We start from the raw sequence: 25,498 nt of genomic DNA, 5'->3' as shown, positions 1-25,498 counted from the left end.
TCAATATTTTATCTTGCCCTCATTCTTCTGTGCTTCGTTTGTTGAGCTGTATTCAAACCCTGCTTGAAGATGGAATTAATAATTACTGCTGGGCTTTCCTGTGGCACTCACTTACTGCTGTAATACCCAAATCCTTCCCTGACCTCCACGTGCCTATATATGCATACAAGGTTGTGGCTCTGCATGGTATTTTTTACAGCTACCCTGCAAAGAGAAAGGAAAACGTTGTCCTGGTTCACAGGGGAAGACGTGAGGCTCATAGAGCTCCAGGTCCAGCCCAGTCACAAGTTTTGGGTTGGTCTGGGACTGTGAGGTGACTTGGAATTACAGCAATTGGTTCTCATTTAGGCTCCAACAATCATTGAAACTTCACGTTTCATGGAAACTCCAAGTTTTGAGTGCCTTGGTGCCTTACATTGCCAGTGTCCATGGTTGGGTATGGAGAAGTGAGGAATCAGTAACTTGTGGTGAGAGTTTTGTGTTCAATGATTTACTCAGTAGCCCTCAATCAGTCCAAGGAGGCAGCAGAGCTGAACACTCTTCTCCAGTGCAGCTTTTGGCTGTATGAATCAGGACTGGCTTGCTTTTCTTCCTGCCTGAGTCATTCAACTTTGTCAAAGTTTATTACCTGTAGAGATACTTTTTTTTTTTTTTTAATTTTGTAATGCCCTGGCCTCTTCTTGTAACAGACATAATTGTCATTGGGATGATTGAGGCATTGAGCTCTATCAAAAATTGTGGCACGAGCTGGTAACTGAACTGTAATGAAGTACATTAAAGCCTAGTGTGCAAACAAACCTAGCAATGTAGTATCCCAACCCTTGAGTTCTTGGTTTTGTATTCTTGCCTCCTTTAAATGTCATTTTTGTATATAATTTCCTAGGCTTGCAAAAAACCTCAGAACAAACCCCAACCAAACATTTCAGAAAAAAATTATCAATGTTATCAAAAAATGTCCCTAATCTTATTCTTGGAGTCAGATGAAGTGGATTTTACTGAAACCTTGTAAGAAAGACATTTCAAAGAGACTCCAAGACCAGCCCAGAGATGAGTGTGGAAAATCAGAGATGGACTTGGGATGGGAAGAGCTGACCACCTTACTGTATGTAGCCCAGCCAGCTCAGAGCATAGACACACAGAAATAATCTATTACTCTTTTAGTCCCCTCACGAGCCTCCTCCAGCAGGAAATTTCCTTCTGCCTCCATTTCTTTGCTCCTGGGTGAGGCTAGTGGGGTAGAGCTTTGCTGCAGGAGTTTCGGGGTGCAGGGGAGGAAGCTCTTTGCCGTGGCATGGGCAGGCAGGGTGGCATGGTGGGGACAGGAGGATCCTGCACTTCTCACAGGGGAGAGCTGCCCAGAAGCCAGCCATGAATGGGGAGCACCACTGGGAAGGGGGAGCTTTCCATCTGCTCCTCTTGGCCTGCAGATGGTGGGGTTAAGGATGGAGCAGATGGGGGGATGCAGACTGGGAGATGCAGATGGGGAGGTGCAGATGGGAGCGGATGCAGATGGGGCAGATGCAGAAAGCCCCTGCCTGCCCCTCCACGAAGTCTGCACAACCCTCCACCTTTTGGGAAACAGTCCCAAGCCCCTCTTCTCCCTCTGTGGTACAGCATGGCAAGGTTTTGGTGCATCTGAAGCACACCCAAACACCCCAAATCCACCTGGTGCTGTTGTCTGGTGTTTCCCATGTGTTTAGCCCCATTCCAGATCCCTGGAGGGGACAGAACAGCTCCTTCCCAGGGCTGGGCATTTAGTGTAGACATCATCTTTGCTCAATTCCTTCACCCAGGGTGATATTCACCCTGAGCAAAAGGCCAGCACATGACCAGTGCACCACTTTAGTCCCACTTAAGCACTATTTTTAGGGTGTAAGTGGGGAAGGAGGCCAGCAGGGAGGGAGCATAGCAAAAGCAGGTGCTGGTCCTATATGCAGGGTTAGATTTTCACCCCTGTTGCCCACCAAATTGTAGCCTACAATAAATAGGGAAGATACTTGGTTTGCCCAGCACATGGCACGCAGGGGTTTTTAGTCCTTGGAGAATAAAATATCTGCTTATTTTCAGATGTATCTATTACTGCTTTTGTTGCAGTAAACAGATTAAATGAGAAAAGGTCAAGATGCAATTTCAATCTGTGTAAGAACATAACAAATACTTTTCTCAGTAATCAGATATAGTGAATACAAGTACTTATTTACTTGTAAATGTTAAAACATTCACAAATTACCCTCTCAACTTCAGCAACACGAACTTAACCATCAGATTTTGGAGAAAATTTACTTTTGTCCTCTATGTTATGTATACAGTTGTCATTTAAACACTGTTTTGTTAATGGGAATGCATGCAAAAGTAGGAAAAAATAGGAACAAGAAAGAATATATGTTTTGGGTTTGACAAATAAATACTGTTTTATATTCCAGAGAATAAGAGAGTAAGTGTTTACAGTATGAAAAGCATCCCCCTCCGAGAAAACCCCCTCAAAACACCAAGAAAACTATTTTTAAAAGTATCTTGCTGGGTGAATTGTTACATCATTTGAATGTTCAGAACGTGTGTGAGGTAAATTAGCTGCTCTAAACGTACCATGTGCCGGATTTTTCAAGCAGATTTTTGCATTTATGTTTTCACTAAGTCTTAGCTAATTGTTATGCCTTTCACCTTGAATGCCAATTGTAATAATAATATTACATCTGTAGTCTATTTCTCTGTTCTTAAATTACAGCAATCAGGAATACTCACTAGGTAAAATCCTGTATAGTTACTCATAAGAAAATATTGAAATCAGATGAAAAAATAATGTTTAGCTTGCATATTGCCTTAGACAGCCCTGGAGAGCTGCCAGGCAGTCAAGGTATTATTAGAAAAGCTGAGCAAATAGCTTACAGGGGGAAGAGCTGTGAATGTAAAGCCATCAGGTACTGTCAGATCACCGGATTTTAGGCTGGAATTTCCTTTTTTTAGTTCAGTAAAGCCATTTTAAAGTACAGCACAGTGGTTCAAACATGTGGGGTTTGGGTTTGGTGAGTTGATTAAGTAGTAGTGGTACAGCTTTGCCATGGGTGTTTTCCAAAGGGGTCAGGGGCTCAGAGGAGGTGAATAAAGAGTATTCTTGTGGAAATGCTCCCCTTGGCCTTCAGGACTTCAGGTGGAGGAGAAGATGGAGACCTAATAGACCCTGGGTTTCTTGTTCAGCCCAGACTTGTCAGCCTCCACACCCCTCAAACTGCCCCAAAACAAGAGTCATCACATTCAGGAGCACCAAGGAAACATGTTTCTAACCATTGCTCTCACAGCCCCTGGATTCAGACTGGGAAAAACAAGCAAAGGAAACACCATTTATTTCAAAAGCAAATGTGAAATCATTTGGCCCAAGCTAACAGACAGACTAATTAGTGACACCCCAGGCACTGAGCAAAACAAACCTCAAAACTTGGTATTATTTTAGTCACATGGATACTTTTTTGAGAGGAAATAACACTGATTGCCACTGCAGAGCATCAGACAGTGCAATCAGAGTTTACCTGCCAATAGTCCTGACTAGCAAAATGTTAATATGCAGCCAAGATAAAAACTCTTTTCCCTCTTCTGGGGTGGTCTTGTACTCAACAAACTTTTTTTTAGTTGGTGCATTAATGTTCTGTGACAAATGTGATGTCAGGTGCCAGGGGAATAAGATGAAATAGCCCCATGCAAACATTTTCCACTTGCTCTTTTCTCCTCTCCTGCTCTAGCTTTGCTCTGCAGGATCAGGGTAGGGGTCAGAATGCTTTGCTTGCTTCCTCTTATTTAAAAAAACACTGAGATTCAGGTGTGCACCATCTCCAAACAAGAGTTTGGCTTTTAAAAAATGCCCATTCAGGGCAGTATTGTGTTGTGGAATGCTGCATTGGAAGCAAGGGGAGTGCTTTGCAATGTCCTTGTAAATACACTTCTCAGGTCTTGGTTTCTTTTTAGTGCAAGGGATATCCTTGATATGTATTTAAAAAATTACATGCCTTCAATATATTAAAAAAAAAAAAAAAGAGAGAGAGACAGAAGGGGAGAGTAATGGCTTGTCTTTGCTTTGCGAGTCAGGCTTTGGTCTATTTTTGTCATAGCTATCTGAAGAGTGTTTACATATAGTTTGCCTTTCTGGTATTTTGTGCTTGCACAGACCTGATCTCCACCTATTTTGTGTCAACAGTTGCTGAGATTGGTGTAGAGTGATTAACCATCACGAGCTGAAACCCCAGCACGTGGAGAGAGGTGCCCTCAGAGACCCTCTTGCACTTAAATCAGACTCTTGCTCCAGGCTGCACCTGCATGAAACAAACTGCCTGCTTGAAAACTCAGCCTGAAATAGTAAAAATGGGGCAAATGTTGCCTTTTCCTTGGTTAAATCAATTTTCTCTTCTCAAAAATGAGACACAGCCAGAGGGGCAGGGTGAGGATGTGCTTTTGAGGGCGTGTGTTTTGCCCTGCCTACCCTGGAAGGATTTTGGTGTAAGTGATGCATGGCTGGCTACAACAGCCTTAGCACCAACCAGGATGCTGCCTTTTCTTTGACTTTTCAAAAAGAAAAGAGATGGCAGCAGATGCTGAAAAAATATTGCTTCCACAGTTGTTCAATGAAATCTAGGTCATGTAACAGTTTCATGGGTTATTTTTTTTCTCTTGCCCAGTCACTGTAGTCCTTGTGTCTTTTTTGGCTAGGGATAAAGCTCAATACCAATAGCTGCTTTCTGAATTCAGATTTATTCCAGAGATGTCTGACTTCCCACCTGGGTTGTAAAAGTGGTTTGTACCATCTGGGGGCTGATCCCTAGGCTTTGTCTGTCCCTTGGTCTCACAAATTCTTTTAATCTTCGACATTCCTCCGACTTCCCTCTGTGTGTTTTGTTGGTGTTGTTTTCCGAGGGTGTCTTTTCTTCTGCCCTGAATATAATGCTGTCAGTAGTAGGATTAGAAGCAAAATGAATCACTTCACTTAATGGGAAATTATGTTTAGATAAAGTAGATTACAAAGTAGGTTATTAGTAGTGGTTAGAAAACAATGTTTTGAAGTGGGATGTCTTGGGGCACAGAGAGTTTGTTCAGAAGTGTGGGGTTGTTTTTCAGGTTGGCCGTGACTCAGAGCTGTATCTTTTGTGGTTTCTGGGGAGAGAAAAAAAGGAAAAAAGAATTCAAACCAGTTTTTCAGGTGCCCACATCACACAAAATACATCAATGTGCCTGTATTTGTTGTCTTGATTGTGGTGGGGAAGACACAACCACAAGAATAAAGCTTCCCTCAACACCCCAGACCAGTGTCTTGGGGTATAGACCAGAATTATGTCAAAGCCTGTTTCATCTGAAAAACAAAGGTCCCATATATTTTCCCTCTGGGGGCCCTGAGAGTGTTTTCTCCCAAAGACACTTTGTCACTTTGTCAAGTGTTTTCTCTCAAAGTCACTTGTCAAGAGTTTGGGTTTGGCCACCTGGGCTTTGCTTCTTCTCTTCCTGCAGGCTGCAGGAGCTGGTATGGGGTGACTGGGTGTGGAGTTACTCCATACTCCTTCATTGCCTTTTGGGGATGAGGAGGATGAAGGGATTCATCCAGGAGCATAGACAGGTCCTTTCTCACACCCTTCAGTGAGTGGGAACATGCTTGAACCAGCAGCCAGATGTGGGAGCAGCCTCTCTTCTTTTGCTTGGGCTGGAGGACAAGGCAGAGCTTCCATCTCCCATGCTGTATGTGGGATGGGGAGGGAGGGGACAGGGAAAAGCTGTTTGGGCAAGGCTCACAATCTCATGTATGGAAAAATCTCAGACCTCAAGGAGGACCTCGTGTGTTGAGAACACTTGTATGGCATGAGAAAGCTCAGGGATCATGCAGGCACTTCTCACAAGCTCTACATTCCACTAAAACAGAGGTTCTGCCGAGTAGATAGAGGACATTAAACTGCTGAAATAGGAAGGAATGTTTTCAAAGAAATAGTATTTTGCTATATAGCTCTCACCCATTCCTAGCTTAATCCCTGCCATCAAATGGGGCTTGGTTTGCTGGTTTGCTGTGGTCTGCTGAAGACACTGCTGGGTTGTGCTGCATGCACCAGATCAGGACCCACGTTACAGAGTCTAATGCTGATGGATTAGATGAGAAGTTGATGTTCAGACCTTTCTTGGAGCTGTGCAAAAACACTGGGCTGGGAGATGTGCATCTCAGCCTGGGCTGCTCTCAGAGCTCTCAGAGAGCCTGCTCACCCTCTGTTACAAGTGTTTTTGTGGGAAGCAAGGTTTTGTCTGCCACCGTGTTGCCTACCCAGCCACAGTGCTTTGTGGGGGCCAGTGCTGTCCCAGGCAGCAGTTGGAGCAGCCTGAGTGCTGCTCTACGACGTGAATCCTTGCCATATTCCTTAAAGGCTAATTGTGGCACATGGAGATCAGCAAAGTACAGCTGCGCTGGGATTTAGGAGCAGGGAAGAGACGGGAGGTCAGCTCCGCTGGCGCTTTGCCATGTCAAGATTTCCCCTTACATCATCTGGCTGCTGAGGGCGAGTTTACATCTGCTTTGCACCCCGAGGGAGTTGTGGTGTCAGGGAATGAGGTTGCTGAGAGTTCTCCCCGTTGCAGCCAAGACCTGTAAGGCTGCTCTGACTCCCTGGCATCGTTGGGGAGACGCCTGGATACTGGATCTGCATTTTCACTGGAAATGTGCCATGTTGGCTAAACTTTTTTGAGGGGAATATATGGATGGGAGGGGAGGAGGAGGAGAAGGAGAGCATACCAGTAAGGCCAACAGCAGCTCACCTGTGGTGTAGGAGAGATTGGCAGAGCAGGAAGGCATATCTCCAGGAAGCCCTTCTCCAGGCTCTTTACTTCTCCTCACCAAGTTCCTTCCATAATTTTCACTCAGAACTAGCCAAATAAATAGAAATAGGCCTTAGCTCCATCCTGTGGGAGAACAGGCAAAATTTTGCTAACCAGAATTGTTTGCTGCCCAGCTCTCTTCTAGAAAGACTCCTCAAGGAGTCTTGCAGAGAGATGGAGCTAAGGGAGTTTTTGGGCCAAGGGAGAAGCAGGGCCAGGAGCTTGAGAGTAAAGCCACCAACCATCCCTTCTGTGTCCAGAGGACAGGCCACCACCAGGCTCACTGCTACCCCAAGGCCATCACCATGTCTGCATTTTGTCCTCTGGGGCTGGTTCTGATAGGACAAGAGGGGTGGCTTTAAATCAAAATAGGATGGGGTTACTTTGAACATCAAGGAGAAATTGTTCCCTGTGAGGGTGGTGAGGCACTGGAATAGCTGCCAACCTCCCAAGCTTAAGGGCTGGGGAGAAGGGGAGGTGGCCAAAGGTAGAGCTGGTGCGTGCTGGGCCAGCCAAAATGTAGGGCATAGCCAGCTCCCTTGCAAGGAGCACATACCTGATCTCATCTCTCTGCTTTCTATTTTTGCCCTCGATATGCTCCTTGCATTAGCAGACTTGGCTTGGGGAGAGATTCGATAGCACTCTCCTGTTTGAGAGCAACTTTTCTGAATGCACAACATGAATCCATTGGTGGGGTCACATAGTAATGCTTGAAGTCAGAAGCTATTTTTAAAACTAAATTGCAGAACCACACATGGCTTTCATTAGTGCTTTACATCAAATTTGTCAGCTAATTAGTGGTTTTTCATCACTAGTTTTTGCATAGTATTTTATTTAATTCACTCTCCAGTATTGTCTTGCGACACCCCACAGCCCTATATACAGTCCCTGGCACTGGTGCTGTGCCAGCAGAGGAGGAGGAAGAGGAGAGCTTGCAGGAGACCTCTCTGATGCTCCTGATGGATGGGCTCTCTGCCTTTGGAGTGTATTCCAATATTACGTGTCTGCAGTGGGCGGTGAGCAGCCCTTGTACTCTCTTCCCTCCCTACCTCCATTTAGTGTTGTAAATGATGTATTGCAGTCCTGAACTGTCTTTGGTGAGGAGGAGGAGGAGGAGAAACCAAGAAAAGTTGCCAAACATGATTTCATAAGGTTTGACTTTAAATTGAACAAAGTTTCTTGAGTGTCTTGGATTTTTTTTTTTTTTCTTTACAAATAAAGGGAGTACAGAGAGCATGGATTGCTAATGACTGGTAGTTACGGGTCATTAAGCTCACTAACTGACTTCAGGATCAGAACTTTCTAATAACAGCAGTAAGCACTCTTTTAACATTTATTTCTCATTTTAGGGATGGGGAGATGTGATTACCATTCGAAAGTCTGCCGTTATTTTTTCTGTTCATAATTACAGAGGCAGCTTGCTACTTTGAAGGCTGTTTTTAAAACATTTGAAAGTATTCGGTGAAATAATTTCTGGTTTGGTATTGGTTTTTCTATCTTTTCTCTAACAGACTCTTTTAAAAATCTCTGGAAAACAAACACAGAGAAAAAAAATGAAAATATGTTAAAATAAGGAATAAAGCAGTTACTGAAGTGTAATAATCTTGGTTTATAGCACACTTTCCATTTAAATTGGTTTTATTAGAGATAAACCTGTTAAGCATTGAGGAATTAAGTGCTGAATAGAGAATGTTGTTTTGCTGCTGTATAAATGAAGGATCTCACTATGCAGAAAGGAGTGCAACTGGTTTTACAAGTGAATTTTTTGCCAGTTTGAAGTGCTACGTTTACTTTGGCATCTGTTATAAAAATGATGATTTGTTTGTTGTCCAGAGGGATACTGTTTTTCTTCAGAGGGGCATGAGAGATTTTAGCACTGGGGTTTGTAGGTAGCGTGGGCTTTCTCATTCTTCTTATGCCTGGTTTGCTAGAAGGAGCTCAAGGAGAAAATGCGGCAGAGAGATTTTCGGGAATTTCTTGGCTCTGCTAGTGAAACACAGACTTCTGGCATGCAGTGCTTTGGGACAATATTGAGAGGGGGCAGCCTGTGACTCCAAGTAGCAGAAGTCAGTAATGGTGTGAAACTCTCCTCATTTCGGAGGGCTGGGGGCAGAGAAAAATTCAATAGACCGTGAAGTCTCAGCATCTCCTTTCAGACAGCTGGTCCTGGAAAATTTCATTCAAAGACAGCAAATTGGAAGTCCCCACAATCGCTCTGTCGATTCTTGAGCAAAGGTGACTTTGGAAATTCGTGACAGCAGAGGAAGGTCTTGTTTTATTCACTCAACAGAAGTGAAATACAAGGGGAAGGGAGAAAGAACAGATCTGTGCGGAAAATGTCACTCGGGCTGTAACCTGAGCCTCGGCGAGCTGTGCCTTTCGGAGGCTTTGGTGACCCTCTGAAAATCCTTGCTCTCTGGCTGCTATTATTGTAGCCAATTTCCAACTAAAATAAGTCTTTTGTCATCACCAGCCATGCAGCCTCTTGCTGAGAAGAAACAAAACTTGTGCGTGGCAGCCAGGGCGGCCAAGCTGAAGGTCAGAGTGCAGAGGCAGATTGCTGCATCCCCGGGGCTGGGGCTGGAGCTCACCCGTGGGACCAGCCATGCACCAACCAGGGAGTCTGCCCGTGACCCCTGCACACGGAGCCCGGGCCAGGAACCTAAGAGAAAACATCCTAGCAAAATGCAAATGGGAGAAAAGAAGGCTTCCTCCTCCCCTTTAGGGTGATGCAGGTGGAATCGCTGGGGTTTTCTTGCTTTTTGGGACACGGCAGAAAGTGCAATCCCATGTGTCTGCAAAGAATGCATGGGATTGCACATGTGTTCTTTGCTTGTTCCATGAACAAGGAAAAGAACGCATGGGATTGAACATGTGTTCTTTGCCTTGTTCCATGAACAAGGAAAAGAGCGCATGGGATTGCACATGTGTTCTTTGCCTCGTTCCATGAACAAGGAAAAGAGCGCATGGGATTGCACATGTGTTCTTTGCCTCGTTCCATGAACAAGGAAAAGAACGCATGGGATTGAACATGTGTTCTTTGCTTGTTCCATGAACAAGGAAAAGAGCGCATGGGATTGCACATGTGTTCTTTGCTTGTTCCATGAACAAGGAAAAGAACGCATGGGATTGCACATGTGTTCTTTGCCTTGTTCCATGAACAAGGAAAAGCTAACTTGAAAAATTTAGGAAATATTTCAAACTTGTGCGTTTGCCCAACTGTTCCGTTTTTTTTCTCCATGCCATATCCTTCCCCTTACAAAACAAAACAAAACAAAACAAACAAAAGGAAAAAACTCCAGAAAAAAAAAAACAAACAAAAGGAGGAATAAAAAAAATAAAGGTAGCCCAAGGCATCACTTTGCTGAGTGCAACTTGTACACTGAGGGACATTATGTTGTTGTGCCACTATTGATCCAACTCTTTTGAGGCAAAAAACTCAAACCAAAAAAAAGCCCCTTCCTCATCAGAGCAAAGATACCACAACACAGAGCACTGATGTGGGGAAAAATACTTCATGCAAGCCTTTGAGCTTGATTAGCTCTTTACTCACGTGAGTAAGGCTATACATCTGTCTTAAGTTTTATGCTAAATTGTATTTTGATAATCTTCCATTTCAGTAGTAGTTAGTATGCAAATGCGTTTTTTAGGTCCTGGTTTCTCTGAAGTTTTAAATATTAGAGTGATTTAGAGTTTCTTTCTCTTAAGATAGGTGAATGTGAACGTTTGGGAAAAGGGGAGATTATTCCTGTTAGCTTTTCTGTTCCATCATTTTTGCTGATGTTCAAATCAGCCTGGCACTTTGGAAATTTCAAAGAGTGATCAAAAGATCCCAGCCCTTCTCTCAAAGAAAAAAACTGAGAGTATGAAGAAATTAACCACATGCCTGTATATTTCTGCAGCAACAGCTAATTCGCAGTTTTGCTTGCAAGAAGTTCTCAAATGTGATTTATAAACATCACAGCCTGTATTGTGCTCTCTCAAGGCAAGCTACATTAATTGTTTTAATCTGATAGGTTCTTACAAATTCTAGGTTTGGGATGCAGGAAGAAACTTGAAAGTGAATACTTTCTTCTTTTTTTCTTTTCTTTTTTTTTTTTTTTTTAAATGCTCAGTGGTTTGGAGTCTACTATAATGCAAAGTAAAGCGTTGTGTTACAAAGGCAGGGAGGATGGGACAGAAGGTTAAAGGGCATCCTGGAAACAAACAGCTGGACCAGTTTATTTAAACAGATACAAGGATGGGGAGCTGACCTCCGTTTGACTTCTAGTGGGAGGAGCAAGAATGTCATTTTATTACTTTGCCCAGAAGGAAAATGTTCTTGTGTCTGAATTCCCCCCAAAGACATCCAAACACTGAGCTGTTTGGCAGAATTGCTACTTATAGAAAATACTTACACGAATGCGTAGGAAGAAGATAACTGTTAAGTACCTGTGTGTAAAATGTTCTTAAAGCAGATATCCCAAACCATAGCGTGGGGCAAACAGGTGACATTATGTTTTACCATAGGCACATCTTGTAATTATTGGTAAACTCTAGATATATAGTTTATTCTAGAATATTAGTATATGAACACTACTATATATAGGACAGTCTATTGTTTTGAGGCACCCTCCCTTCATCTTAAAAGTGCTTTTAGTTTGGAGGAGAAGGAAGAAAAAGTCGAAGTTGAGGTTGTACAGGCCTAATGTTGCTCAGCATTTATTTAGGGTAAAAGTTATTTTGGTGACCAGTCCCTCTCACAGCCACCTCTCTTCTCCTGCCTCTCTACCAGGTCCTAGCAGTGGGGCAGGAGAAGGATGGAGTGAACACAGCAGGATCCTTGCCAGACTCACAAAAAGAAATGGCTGAGGCACTAGGATTTTGTGGTGTTGTTTTACTTCGAAGAGTTACTGTGAAAATTGCTTTCTGCAAATGCAGATTACAGATATTAAACAATTTTCTAATTGGTCATGGAGCTAAGGCAGCTAATGGGGGAAAAAAAGCAGGTTTTTTTAATTGCTTATTTCACATGGTGTTTGTGCTACACCTGTGCTTATAATGAGAAAGGAGAATTAGTCTAACCTTCTGCTCACATGATTCTAATTTTCATGGTTTGTACAAGATAATGATAAACTGATTTGCAACACTGTTTGCTGGAGTCGAGAGGGGGTGTTTATTGGAAATGTGTAGAGAAAATTGATCCAACACTGTTGCTGACAAAACATGATCTAGCTCAGGTGTAGGGTTTCCAGACTGGCAGCCGGGTTTGGTGCCTTTGAGCCCGTTTCCTCAAGACAGGTTTGATAAAGACTCAACATCTTGATTAATTTTTGCAGGAGCTTGGGTAATGGGTGTCAGTGGGGAATGGGAGATAGGAGGAGCCTGAAGTCACTGTGCTGGTCTTTGATGAGGGCAGAAGAAGCAGCATGGGGCAGTGGTTTGCTATTCTTCTCTCCTCTGGTGAAGGCGAATGGGTGGGCAGTGCTGATTCCCGTGGAAAGATCCTGGTGCCTTTATCTCTGTGCTAGGAGAGCTCCTGCTAAGCCACCCCAAGCAAAGGCAATGAAAACAAGCATCAGGTATTCCTTTGTGCACCCTTCTATCCCATTTTACGAGTGTGCTGTGATTTAACCCACACTCACACTTCTTCCTTTACTAGTAAATATCGTGGCATACATATTTTTATTATTCTTTTTCTCTCTCACGAAGAGCTCAAAGTCTGGTTATGCAGCTTTGCCGTGACTAAATCTCAATGTAGATTTTTTTTCCAAATGGATTTTAAGTAAACTTTCTGCTGAGTGAAACCTCAAGAGAGATTCTTCAAACAGTCTTTATTCAGACAGGTTCCCAGCCATGGTTCCCAGCCTCCTGATTTCAGCACCGTGAGGAGACCAGGGTGCTTGTGATCGATCTCCTTCTTCTGTTTTGCTCCAAATTATTTTGAATATTTCCAAATAAGCATTGCAGGACTGAGATGAAGACCTACAAAAACACAAAGAGTGGGCTGCAGATAGCTATTTTTAAAAATGACTGCACCTCCTTTTTTTTTTTTGTTATTTCCAAAGATCTTCTTTTCATTGTTCGGGGGGGAATTTTCAGTAGTCCAGTAATTACAGTTTAACAAGATGTTTGCTGTAAATGGTCAGGCCTAGCTGGAGAAAACAGGATTATAAATTCAATTACTGTAAAGCTATGACCTCGCCTTGACCCCCTCAGACTTTGCATAAAGAGAGGGAGGGGGGAAAAAGCCCACCAAGAAATGGCTAGGAGGAATGCATGGCTCTGAAGTCCCCAGCAGTGTGACTTAGTGGTGATAAAAGTCCAGACGTTCCCTCATTTGATGGGGTTCTGCCATCACAGTTCATTATCTTAATAGTGGGCATTAAAAGTGAATTAGGTTTGCAAGAGGTAGGGACAGTTTTTGATAAAGAAAAAAATTGGAAAAAGAAGTCAAAGGACATAAGGCAGAAATGACACTAATGAGGGGGGAGGTAGCAGATGCCCTCACGAGCATCTCGCCGGCTTCACACGTTTTTGTTTTTTTGGTGCCCCATTCTGTATTGAGAAGAGTGTTGCTGGCATTGTTTCCTAAAAACTCGGCTAATTCCCCCATGAAAAGATGAAATGGAAGTGTCCGACTGTGGTAAAAAGCAGGCAAACATAAATCAGCTTGGAAACCCCAAGGTTGTGCTCCCAAAGGTCATCAGGGTTAGAGGTTTAGCAGGATTTGCATCCCCATGCAGCCTGATGGAGAGCGCCACAGTCGGGCGAGAGGGCTTGGGGATGGGTGGAAGGCATCCCTTCCCTAACCATTTGCTTTCCTCTTTTTTCTTGCAGGTTTATTAATGCTAGAAGAAGAATAGTTCAGCCCATGATAGACCAGTCCAATCGAGCAGGCAAGTCCCCACTAGTAACTGTATTCAAACCACACAGGTGAAAACCATCCTCTAGCCATTCACCAGGAGGTCCAGTACCTGGTAAATAAACGAGACATGAATGCTGGGAGTGACTGACAATTAAAATACAACCAGCTTTCTTTCATTATGACTCTAATAATTTTGGGAAAAAAAAAAGACATTGAAAACTCAAAAAGGGAAATTGAAATGGTCTGTTCCGTGACCGGACTTTCTGTACATGATCCAAATTATTCTTGTATTTTTTTAGTCACTGTTTGGAGTTTTCCTTCCCAGCTCTTTCTGCTCCTGTGACCACTCCCTGGTGCATGGCTTGGTGTGGAATTGCTGTAAACTTTATTACCTGTCAAAAGGGCAAAGGGGTCAGAATCACTTGTGGGACTCAGTAAAGTTCAAAGACATTCAATGAGGTAGAGCTTTATGTGCTTTAATAACCCAAGCCAGCTTACTTCTGAAGCTGGCTTTTAACGTACAGTGAAAACCTCCAGTTCAGGCAGTGGTACTTGTATAGGGTCCTTTTGTCCCTTGGCTCTTCTTTTGGGATTGCTGAGCATTTGCTGTTTACTTTGGGAGTATTTATTTATATTTTTTTTAAAAGACTCTTAGTTTCCACACGTTGGTTCTATCTGGGGCCTTGGCTTGCAGCTCTCTGTGGGTATTTACCATCAAGGATTATCATAGCCCATTACTCCCAGTTGGGTTTTTTCCCAAGTCTCCCTGCCAAACTCTCCAAATTGTCCAAGATGCCTTTGGGCCACACTTCCTCTTCAAGTACGTTTGATTATTTGTCATTAGACGTAAATATCTGGCGTGGATGTGTTCAGGTCCTGCCCTTTGAAGGCACAAGGGTGTAATTTAACACACTGAGATTTCAGTGTGACTATTCCAGCCATAAAATCCGGCTCCTATACAGGTTTTGCATTGACGTCAGCAGTGGCAGCAGCTGGAGCCGGGGCTCCTCGTGTCTCAAGATTTCAGTTTGTTAACTTCACTTCCAAAGTTGCAGAAGAAAATTAGGCCAAAACCAAGCACGCTTGCCAGTCCAACAGCTAAATTCACACAGTAGATGTTTTCCCCTCTTTTTAGATAGCCCGTGGGTGGGGGGGCTGTGTCCCATGCCATGAGAAGAGATGACCGTGTTAGCTGTTGCTAAAAAGAAATGTTCTGCACCTTTCCAGTAAGTCAAGGGACACCCTATAACCCCGATGGGCAGCCGATGGGAGGTTTCGTGATGGACGGCCAGCAGCACATGGGCATCCGAGCGCCAGGTAAGCCCCTGGGCAGTGTCACCCACTCACGGGTGGCCTCGGTCACGCCACCACAGGTAAACACACCTCTGCCCTCGCCCTCTGCCGCCCTCCCCGCTGCCTGCTTGCCTCACCTGTCTTCTGCCTGCCTTCCACACCACCGAGGGAAACCGGGCGTCTCCTTGTTCGAGCGGTCCTGGACCCTCTGCCGTGCTGTGTTTTGGAAAGGGGCTTTTGGCACTATCTGTTGACTTTGCTCATTTTCTGGCATCTTCTTGGATTTTTATCTCCCTCTAGGACCTATGAGTGGAATGGGCATGAATATGGGCATGGAGGGGCAGTGGCACTACATGTAACCTTCACCTAGGTAACCAATGGCAAAGCCAGGGGGAAGTAAGTACAAACGAGGTCTTTGTTCTCACTTTGTCCGAGGGATATTTGTCTTCTTGCATTTCCCTATGTTCTCCCTGCCCATAGCCTCATGCTTGTTCCTTCCTTTCCATCCATCCATCCTGCGCCTGGGCTCCTTTGGGTTTTCTCTCCCTCTGGTTCAGCTCAAGCTTTCCGAGCTCCCGAACCCCCCGCGCGCGCGCGCCGTACGCTGACGCTGCCGTACATCCACGCCGCCATACATTGATGCTATTATCCATCCCCGAGCACATGACAAAACAAGGAGCAGCCAGGGAGGTGGGGGAGCCCGTCGTCTTGGCAACAGACTGATTTGCAAAATGTAAGCGGTCTGCAGCAGCACAGGGAGAGGAAAGAGCATGTCCCCAAAGTGTCATAAATCTGTCTAACCGCAGTTGATGCATGAGTTACATTTCTCCCGCTAACCTGCAAGACACCAAAAAAGCCAAACAGAGACTTCTCATGGGGTAGGGAAAAAAAAAAAAAACACCAAGCAAAACCCAGCAGCTTCACTTAGTTGCATTTTGGAGAGCGATGGATGAAACTTTGATTTTTTTCTTTCTTTTTTTTTTTTTTTCAAGTTTATTTCTCTTTGTCTGTCCGTCATAATGGGATTACGTGTGGCAAAGGAAAAAGAGAGAATACAAAATAGAGGTGTGCGCAGCAGGCTATGGAGCTTAGCCCAGGCTAATTGACTATATCCAAATTAAGTATGCCATCACTTGCAGTGTGACAAATGGATTTGACTTATTCAGTATACAAAAATAGAGATCATTAATGCAATCTTCAGTGGCAGACCTCGCAAAGGAAGCCTAGAAAAACTGTCCCAGTTTTTTTTTTCCCTCTTGTCTTTTTCTAGGGAAAAATACATTATACAAATTTTTGGGTTTTGTTTCGTTTTTCTTTTAATAGTAAAGTGGTTTGAAACACCAAGACACTTGGTACCGTGTTTAAATAGTGCCTGATTCTGTTTCTCCTGCTCTCTTTCTGGAGTTAAAAGAGTTATTTCAGCATCTTTGTTCTGCCCCCAGCCTATATTAACATAGGGTTTGAAGTTACCCAGGGCGAGTGTATTTCGTAGTAGTCTTCCCTGAGCCCAAGTCAAAACTAAGTTTTAACAATTAGCTGTGAAAACATTCCTCTGAGCTTGGGAATGCAATAGCCTTATTACCTCATCATGAAAATTTCTAGCTTAGTTAATTTAAATATTGTTTCTTAGTTTCTGGGTCAATTAAATTTAAATGATGTATTTTATGCTTCGTGACCAATTAAATTAATAGGTTATTACAAAAAATATTATCATCTTTTTTGATTAAAGAGCTGTGAGTACAGTATATTTTATAAGCAATTTTCATTAGTTCAAAACTGTTCCTTTAGGCTAGATTAAGCAGCTATTCATTGCTGGAGCCTTGAGACCTGATTCCAAGGTGTTCGGCGCATTCACAGCGCGCTCTTACTTAGAACCAAAGCCAATTGAACCTACTTAGCAATAGCGTATGCCTTTCACCCTTGATGATTATGGAGCTTATAGCTCTCCGAAACAATACACCTGTCAGTTCCCATCAGCTACAGCAATCCAAGCAGAAGGCAGAGGCCCACAGAAAGCAGGAGGGTTTATTGTTTTAGGTCCAATTTTTTCCTTATTGTTCTCCCAAACCCACTGAAAGGTTTGACTGAGTTGGGCGTCTGATTTTTTTTGGCGGCCAGAGGTGATCAGAGTGGGGGGGGTAAAGAAATAATTGATAACTGTTATTGATTATGTATATATTTTTAATGTGTCTAAAAATACGAGTTTGATTTTACAATCATACTTAGTAATCCTATCAATTTCGGCTTCGTATGAGGCCTTTGTTCAGTGATGTATGTCCTCGCTGGATTGCATCTCTTTGAATGGCACAAATATTTGGGACAGATTCCAAGAGATCAGGCTCAAGAGCTAAATAAATAGCTGTTGATAAACCTTGACACCTATTTAACCCATCGCTCCTCCTGCTGCAGATTCTCTGCCTTGGATTCCCAGCGTGCTTTTACACGTGGGGAGGCGAAGGCAGGTGGCTGGAATAAGGCCACGGGGAATGGAGCCCACCTGAGAGCCCTCCGTGTGGCATCAGCCATCCTCAGGCTGGCACCGCCTCTGGCACGCTTCCAGATCAGGAACATCTCCTCTGCACACATTCCTAACCATAAAAGCAGACAGCTGTTTTACCTCCAAAAGGGGGTGGGGATGTTTTTGGGGTTGTTTTTGGCCTGGGCGCCGTTCCTGTTGCTGTTGTGGGTCCGCGTGCAGACTCCCAGCTCCGCAGAGACTCCGCGTCCCGCCTGGGGCTGGAGCCTCCCCGTGGCCCAGCGGGGCAGCTCCCGATGCCACAGGCAGTCCCCAGCACTCACCTCCACCTCTTTCTCTCCCTCTGCAGGGCTGCAAAGTATGCCAGGGGATTATGTGTCTCGGGGTAGTCCAATGGGTATGAATATGGGACAGCCAAGCTATACGCCGCCCCAGATGCCCCCCCATCCTGCTCAGCTGCGTCATGGCCCCCCCATGCATACCTACATTCCTGGACACCCCCACCACCCAGCGATGATGATGCATGGAGGACCACCCCACCCTGGAATGCCCATGTCAGCATCAAGCCCCACAATGCTTCATACCGGCGAGCCAGCAGTGAGCGGACAAGTGATGGACATTCATGCTCAGTAGCTTAAGGGAAACACACGTTGTCTGCAGCCATGGTAGATTTCAAACATTGTCTTTCTGCAATGACTATGGAGTTCTTGGCGTCAACTTCGGACCAAGGGACGTTCCAGTTCTTCACAGGGACCCTGAAAAAAGCAGGAAAACACCAACTGAAGTCAACTTCTGGGGACATGCTAAATACCTATATAAGACATTAAGAAAACAAAGAGTGAAATATTGTAAAATGCTATTATACTGTTATCCATATTACGTTGTTTCTTATAGATTTTTTAAAAAAAATGTGAAATTTTTCCACACTATGTGTGTTGTTTCCATAGCTCTTCACTTCCTCCAGAAGCCTCCTTACATTAACAAAGAAGCCTTACACTTATCCTGCAAATGACAGAAAGGGCTTATTTGCAGGATTTTTAGAGCATTAAAATAACTATGTCAGGCAGAAGAATCTTTCTTCTATCCTAGGATTTCAGCCATGCGCACTCTCTCTCCCCCCCTCCTCCTCTGTCCGTCTTTCTTCCCTTTCTCTCCCTTTCTCCCCATCTCTCTCCCTCTCTCTCTTTCTAGCCTGGGGCGTGAATTTGCATGTCTAATTCATTTACTCACCATATTTGAATTGGCCTGAACAGATGTAAATCGGGAAGGATGGGAAAAACTGAAGTCATCAACAATGATTAATCAGCTGTTGCAGGCAGTGTCTTAAGGAGACTGGTAGGAGGAAGCATGGAAACGGAAAGGCAGTGTATTTGAAGCCTAATTGTCACATCAGAGCATCCTTGTCCCCATGCAGCAACCACCACCTTGTACATCACTTCCTGTTTTATGCAGCTCAAAACATGGACTGAAGATTTATTTTTAATATGTTGACTTTCTTTCTGGGCAAGACATCGGTCATGTGTGCATTTTTTTTTTTCCATAGTCCCATCATGGAGCATTTATGTATACATTGTAAATAAATTTTGTGCAAAAAGGACTGGAAAAATGATCTGTATTATTGCAATTTTTTGTAAAAGTAGCAGTTTGGTATGAGTTGGCATGCATACAGATTTACTAAGTGGGATAAGCTAATTATACTTTTGTTGTGGTTAAACAAATGCTTGTTGATAGCCTTTTTCTATCAAGAAACCAAGGAGCTAATTATTATTAATAATAATCATTGCACACTGAGTCTTAGAGTTTCTGATTGAAACAGTTTGGATTGTATAATAACTCAAAGCCCAGTTGTAGTAGTTTGAGTGCAGTAATGAAATCTGAATCTAAAATAAAAACAAATTATTTTTTGTCATGGTGACTCCACTGCTTGCAAAATTTGTTTCCTGTCCCCATGCAGTATTTGTAGCTATTCTATCCCAGTCTGAGAGCCGAGCAGCTACAAAATTTGGCTGGCTCTGGAGATGTTACCTATCATTTGCCATTTAAATATCAGCTTCATATTTAAAGAATGTAAAAGTAATGCTACGCTGCATAAAGAAACTTTCTTGGAACTTGCACTGTAAATTGTCAGGATGAGAACTGTTGCCTTTTAATAAATGTAACATCGTAGGGCATTATTGGACAGAAATTTGTAAATAGTGTTACCCCCTGTCCCTCCCAAATTATAGTCTGATACGCAGTTCAAATTATTGAGTTTCTTAGCGGAATCGAGCATACTGAGGAAGGAGGAAAATCAAACTTGGCGAACATTGCCTGGGCAATGGATTTCTGTGAGGGGATGAGGTGCTGCTGGACCTCAGCGAGCGAGGCCAGTGCAGACCCTCATTAACCAATTTCCTCTCTGTTTGTGCTTTCTGCACCGCAGCCAGCCCGTGCTGGCTGCAGACCTCCTTTGCTTTAAGTCGCAGCTATGGGAGAAAAAATAGAGATTCGCGAGGCTAGGAAAATGACACAAATATCTTAATTAAGGCGAAATAATTCAAGCTCCCCCTAGCTTCTCCCAAGCCACCCGGGAGTGTTGCAGGGCAGGCTCCGGGGTCCCTGCTCTGCGTGTCCCCCGGGTACCCCAGGCTGGGCAGGGCTGGGCAGGCAGGAGTGCAGGCAGAGCTGCAGGCAGGCAGTGCAGAATGAAGCAGGCCACCAAAGGGGCACCTCTCCTCCTCGCCTGGGACTTCCTCCCCCTCTCTTTTTTTTTTTTTTTTTTTTTTAATTTTTCCTTTTTTTTTCCCCTCCTCCTTTCCCCCCGTTTTTTTAAAGGGCCGCTGTACCGCCAAGGAGAGGCTGAGCATCCCGGCTCCTTCTTTGTGAAGTCGGAGTAATGACATTTTTCTGCCAAAAAAACGTAGATGAACGGGGCTCGCTTTTTTTTTTTTTCTTCTTCTTTTTTTTTTTTTTCCCTTCTTTGGTTTTGTTTCGTTTTGTTTGTTTTGTTTTTATGTGTTTGGGTTTTTTGGGGTTTTTTAAGGTTTCTTGAAAGACAAAAACAAACCGCCCTCTCGCAGGCGAGGGCACACGCGTCCCTTCTCCTCGCAGCCGCTGCGAAGTGGGACACAGACCTTCCTCCATGGGACTTTTTTTTTTTTTTTTCTTTTTGGAGAGGGGCACATTTCAAATTAAACCCACGATTACATCCCAAGACATTTAATCAGCTGTAATTATAACACATTCAAAATGAAGAATATGCCTTGACAGTATTTTTATTGTTATTGTTCATCGCATGATGTTAGACAGCTTCAGAGGCACAGGAAAGAGAAGTAAACGGGTTACAAATAGGGAATTATCCCTCGTTTAGCATTAAAATTCATTTAGATAAAATTGCCACAAACATTTAAATGGGAAGATTAGTTCCCCCTCACGCCTTATTGCACTCTCTCAATGGCTCCGTTAAGAACATTTTACACGTTGGAAATTCCGCCTTTTCGGGCCGCTCGCTGTTTCCTAGCTACCCTCCTTTCACCGCGCCGGGGGGGCCCGCAGGGGCCCGGCCGGGGCCGCGCCTCCGCCGCTCCCCGGCCCCGGGGCTGCGCGTCCCGCGGGGCTGCGCGGCGGAGAGCGGAGCGCGGAGCGCGGAGCGGCGCGCAGCCCCGCCGTCCTGCCGCTGCCCGCAGGAGCAGGAGCAGGAGCAGGAGCAGGAGGAGGAGGAGGAGGAGGAGGAGGAGGAGGAGGAGGAGGAGGAGGAGGAGGAGGAGGAGGAAAGCCGTCTTCGACTGCCATCTCTTGGGGGCTCGGGAGAGTGACGCGGGGGGGAATGCGGGGGCTTCGGGGCCGCCCGCGGACATTGCGCGCTGCCACGCTAAAGTTTGCGCAGCCTTCAGCGACGCTCTGGTTTGTTGATTTTGGTGGGTTTTTTTGCTTTTTTTTTTTCCTTTTTTTTTTATTTGCCCCGATTTGCCGCGTCCCCCTTTTTATTTTTACGCCTCCCCGCGGAGCCGGGGCCGCGCAAGGCGAGCGCAGCGCTCTTCCCTTTCCCACAGGCTTGAGAAGCGCCAGGCTCCTCAGCGCGGAATTGGAGCGGAGCCTGCCCTGCATCTGAGCTGGGCACCTCATCCCCAAGCGGGATATTTCTTTTTTTGTGGGGGGGGACAGCAAATTCCAGCCAAGCTGAGCGGGGCAGACCGAGCGCCCCTCCAGGCAGAGGGACTGGCGTGGGGGATGCCTGCCCTGCCGGCTCGGCCGTGCCACCCGCAGCCACAGGTATTTTTGGGCTCAGGAGCGGCACTTTTCGGCCGCGCCGTGAATGTTTCCACCCTTGGCGCTGTTGCGCGTAAAGTTCTCGCTTTACTGGGGCCTCGCTCCGCGCGTCCTAAACCTGCGTGGAAAACAGGAAAGCTTTTTTTTATCCTCCCCTGACCTTGCTACGCCGCCCGTGATGATAACGTATATATATATATTTATATTTATTTTCATGTATAAAATCGGGCGGACGCTTCCAGCGGACCGGAGGGAGGCGGCTGTCCCCGGCCGCAGTCAGGGACGAGCGGGGCGCGGAGAGGCGCGGGGGGATCGCGCCTGGAGTGGGAGATCCCGGTGCCTCCTGGAGGTGGCTGCTCAGCTCCCGGGCCGGGCTGGTGCTTTGTGTGTGACAGCCAGCAAGCCTTCCCCGTTCCTTTAATGCGTGTGGAAATACCCGCATGCCTGTGTGGCAGCTGCTTCCAAAGCCCCAACTAACTCTTTTGGAAGAGCAGGGCGAAAAGAGTGAAAGGAGAAAGAAAGACTGTTCATTTTTTTCCTTTGGTGCCATTTTGGATGTCATCTGTTACCTTGGTGACTGTGCTCAGCCCCCAAAGCCCCTGGATTGTTTGGGAGGAAAAAAAAAAAAAAAAAAAAAAAAAAAAAAGCATGCTATTTCTGCACCGTCATTTATCACTGTCACCGCATAATGATTCCCCTCGCAGCTCCTTATTGATGTTTGTAATTGCATTATCTCATAAAGGGAGGGGGTGGCGGGCCGGGATGATCAATGGAGCCGCGCCGTGCATGCCGGGGTCAGGGGCTGCGGGAGGCGGCGGGGCCCCCCCGGACCCTCCCGGCCCCGGAGCCCCCCGGAGCCCCCCGGCCCCGCTCCCCGCCTGGCAGACAACAAGTCCCGGGCAGCCCCGGCAGCCGGTGTGCAGAGCCAGTGCAGCTCCCGGCGGGGCCGTCCTGCTGGGACCCCCCAATCCGGGGAGAGGAAGTGGAGGGAAAAAAAAAAAAAATAGGGCTATAGCAAGGGGGAAAAAATAAAATTAAAGTGGGTATAATGTGATTTGGCTGAGAAGAAAAAAGAAAAATGGGTGAATTCTAGCCCCAAATCCCGAAACCCGCGCGGAGGATGCGGGGCGGGGGTGCTGCCGTGCGGCTCTCGGGGCCCCTCGGCCGCGGGGGATGCGCGGGGCCCCGCGGCGCGGAGGAAAGGTCCGGCGGCGGGGAGCGGGGAGCAGGACGGCCCCCTCGGAGAGGAGGAGAAGGTCCCAGAAACGCGGCTCGTTTCCCGTATTTGGCTGGTTTTTGTACTGCTTTCCATTCGCCGAGCGCTCTTTAGAGACGGCAGCGCTGCCGCAAAGCCCCAGAGCGGAGCAGCCCACGGGGGATTTTCCTCCTCTCCCTTCTCCCTCCCTCGGCTCTATAAAGATTACCAACGAAGTGTAGATGAACTCCCTTCTCCCCCTCGTCGCCGAGCAAAATGAACTCCATCCACTGAGCCCAAAAGTTCAAGGAATTTTTTTTCCCCAGCCATTTTCCCAGAGGACGAGCCGGTGCACCCCATAACCCGGGATTTGGGGGTACCAAAGGCGAGCCCGTGTGAGCCAGGACAGAAGGATGCTGGTTTTGCCACAGCCAGCCTAGGCAGTCCCAGATCCTCCCTTGCAGGCGCCGCGCTAAACCGAGGGGGGAGAGCAAATCCTCTCCTGCTTGTCCTTCACCGCATTGATCAGCTCTGTCCCCAGGTCCCCCCTCTTTAATCTTCCCTTGGAAATTTAGCAACGCTTTAATTTGGAGGCAATACAGCCTAAATGTTATTGTTCTTTTTCCTATACGTACATATATAGGGAAAAGGAAAAAAAAATACACACACACACACAAACACACACATATATGTGTATTTTTCCATATTTCCTCCAGGAATGAGGGTTGTCGCTACCATTAGCCTTGTAAAGAATAGCCGGTTGTCTGCTTTTACGTAAACATTCATGATTCCAAATAAACTTTATAAGGATTTCAATTGGAAAGTGAAGCGGTCGGCATTGCAAAGACATTGTACTTAAAATTTCAAATGTGAACTAATCCAACTTAGCTATCTTTTCCCTTTTCCTAGTCTGATAGTTTGCAATCTGGAGTTCCATACATTAAAAAAAAAATATTTAGTGCCATAGCCCACGGTTAAAATAGTGAAAAATTAGTCTCGTTTCAGAAATTATTTATTTATAGAACGAACATGATTAAAACATAAAAAACACACAAACTGCAGCTGCAACAAAAAAACCCCACCGTGATTTACGATTATTAAATCTTTGATTGCCATGTTAATGTTTCTTTTTCTACCTTTCATTTGCATTTTAATCTATCGAATCTTTACAATTTTGCTGCCTCCTACTCGAATGATTGATTACACATCTGAAAGAGGGAAAAAAAAATCCTAAGCTTTCTAGGCGAGCTTCTATTTTTCCTCCCCCCTTCCCTTTGCTGGTTTGCTTTCTGAAACCTTCCTCAACAATGTTAATGCAAGCAGGACAAATTAATTATGCTCTTTTAAATGTCAAAGGTATAAATAAAAATGCTGCCACCCCCCCCCCCCCCTTTTTCCTCTCCTTTGCTCCTGCCCCAAATGGGAATATTTTTCCAAGCCGCTTGTTTTAAAAGCAAGAAGGAATCACCCCGGTAAAATGCAATTAAAAAAAAAAAATACGTGCAGCATCCTGACTGTAAATAAATATTATTGCGTGGACATTTACCTATGGAATAAGGGGGGAAAAGAACCAGAGAGGCAGCGGGAAGCAGGGAGCCGTGGTGAAATCTCCCTGGCGCAGCGGCAGTGCTTTCCTCCTCTGCTGAGCCTTTGCTCTGGGGCTGTTCCCCGGCCCCCACCCCCCAAAAAAACCCAAAAAAACAACTTCACACAAGGAAAAGGGGTGGTCAAGGTTCAGCCTCCAACAAGAGAGGAGCATCCCCGTGGGCCGGGGTAGGGGGTAGAAGGACTGGGGTGGCAGTGTAGGAGCGTGATGGCCCCAAAGTGGGGGTCCCACCTGCTGGCAGGGGGTGCTCAGGCGGGTTTGCCCACGGGGGACCCTGTCTGGGGGCTGCCCACGGGGAAGACCCACTCGGGGAACGTCCACAGGTGGATACTGAGCCGGGGGATGCCCAAAAAGGCGCCTCCGTCCCGGGGATAGCCCCTCCGGGGGATGCCCACGGCGGGTCACCCACCCGGGGGATGCCCACGCGAGATGGGTGCCCCGAGAGTGCCCGGCACTGAAGGCAGCCCGAGGGCAGGACTGGCACCTGCGGGGGCCGACAGGCGCCACTTTGGGGAGGAATCATCGGGAAAAAGGGAAAGGAGAGCGTAGGGCGGGACAGGCGCAGGCAGCGGCGCGGAGGTTCCGCACCTGCGGGCCGGGAGCGACCCGCGAGGGCCGGGCAGGCAGGGAAGATTTAGAGGTGAAGAGATGGCAGATTGTTAAGAAAGTAATAGTAAGGTGTCCCATATACTACAGTTTTATTGTGGGGTAGTAACTACTAGATTTATTTATTGCCGAGGCAATATAATAAAGATAATGACCGCAAACTCAAGATAAATGCTTACGCCCATAGCTGGTCAATTCTTTTTTATTTAAGAGAGTGATCCGGAGAGGTGAAAGTCATCTTCTCCCGACCACAAATATCAGTCTTGGTTTCCACCAGGTTATAAACATGACATGCAAATAATGGAGCTGCTGCCGGGCGCGGGGAGTTTGGGGTCGGGAGGTGGGGAGATGCCCCTTCCCTTGGCATCGCCCCTCTCCGAAGCAGAGGAGAGCACC

General features: G+C 45.8%; 1 protein-coding gene across 5 annotated transcripts in view; it reads left to right on the top strand.

The window, feature by feature from the left end:
• MEIS1 (Meis homeobox 1) overlaps positions 1 to 19,362 on the top strand; it is a 107,048-nt gene extending 87,686 nt beyond the window's left edge. For 3 of the 5 annotated variants that reach the window (XM_077781842.2, XM_077781843.2, XM_077781841.2), the window contains exons 10-12: positions 13,651 to 13,709; positions 14,906 to 14,995; positions 17,797 to 19,362. In XM_077781842.2, the coding sequence (XP_077637968.2) occupies positions 13,651 to 13,709; positions 14,906 to 14,995; positions 17,797 to 18,080 (433 nt within the window). In that variant the 3' untranslated portion in view covers positions 18,081 to 19,362. Of the gene's footprint in view, positions 1 to 13,650; positions 13,710 to 14,905; positions 14,996 to 15,271; positions 15,368 to 17,796 lie in introns of all 5 variants that reach the window. The other 2 variants (XM_077781844.2, XM_085576114.1) reach the window with 1 other exon arrangement.
• Positions 19,363 to 25,498: the final 6,136 nt, after the last annotated feature.

The sequence above is a fragment of the Lonchura striata genome, chromosome 3 (genome assembly GCF_050655825.1).
Source record: "Lonchura striata isolate lonStrDom1 chromosome 3, ASM5065582v1, whole genome shotgun sequence".
NCBI classification, from domain to species: domain Eukaryota; kingdom Metazoa; phylum Chordata; class Aves; order Passeriformes; family Estrildidae; genus Lonchura; species Lonchura striata.
Note: the sequence above shows the minus strand (reverse complement) of the source record. Positions and strands in the feature narration are given on the sequence as shown.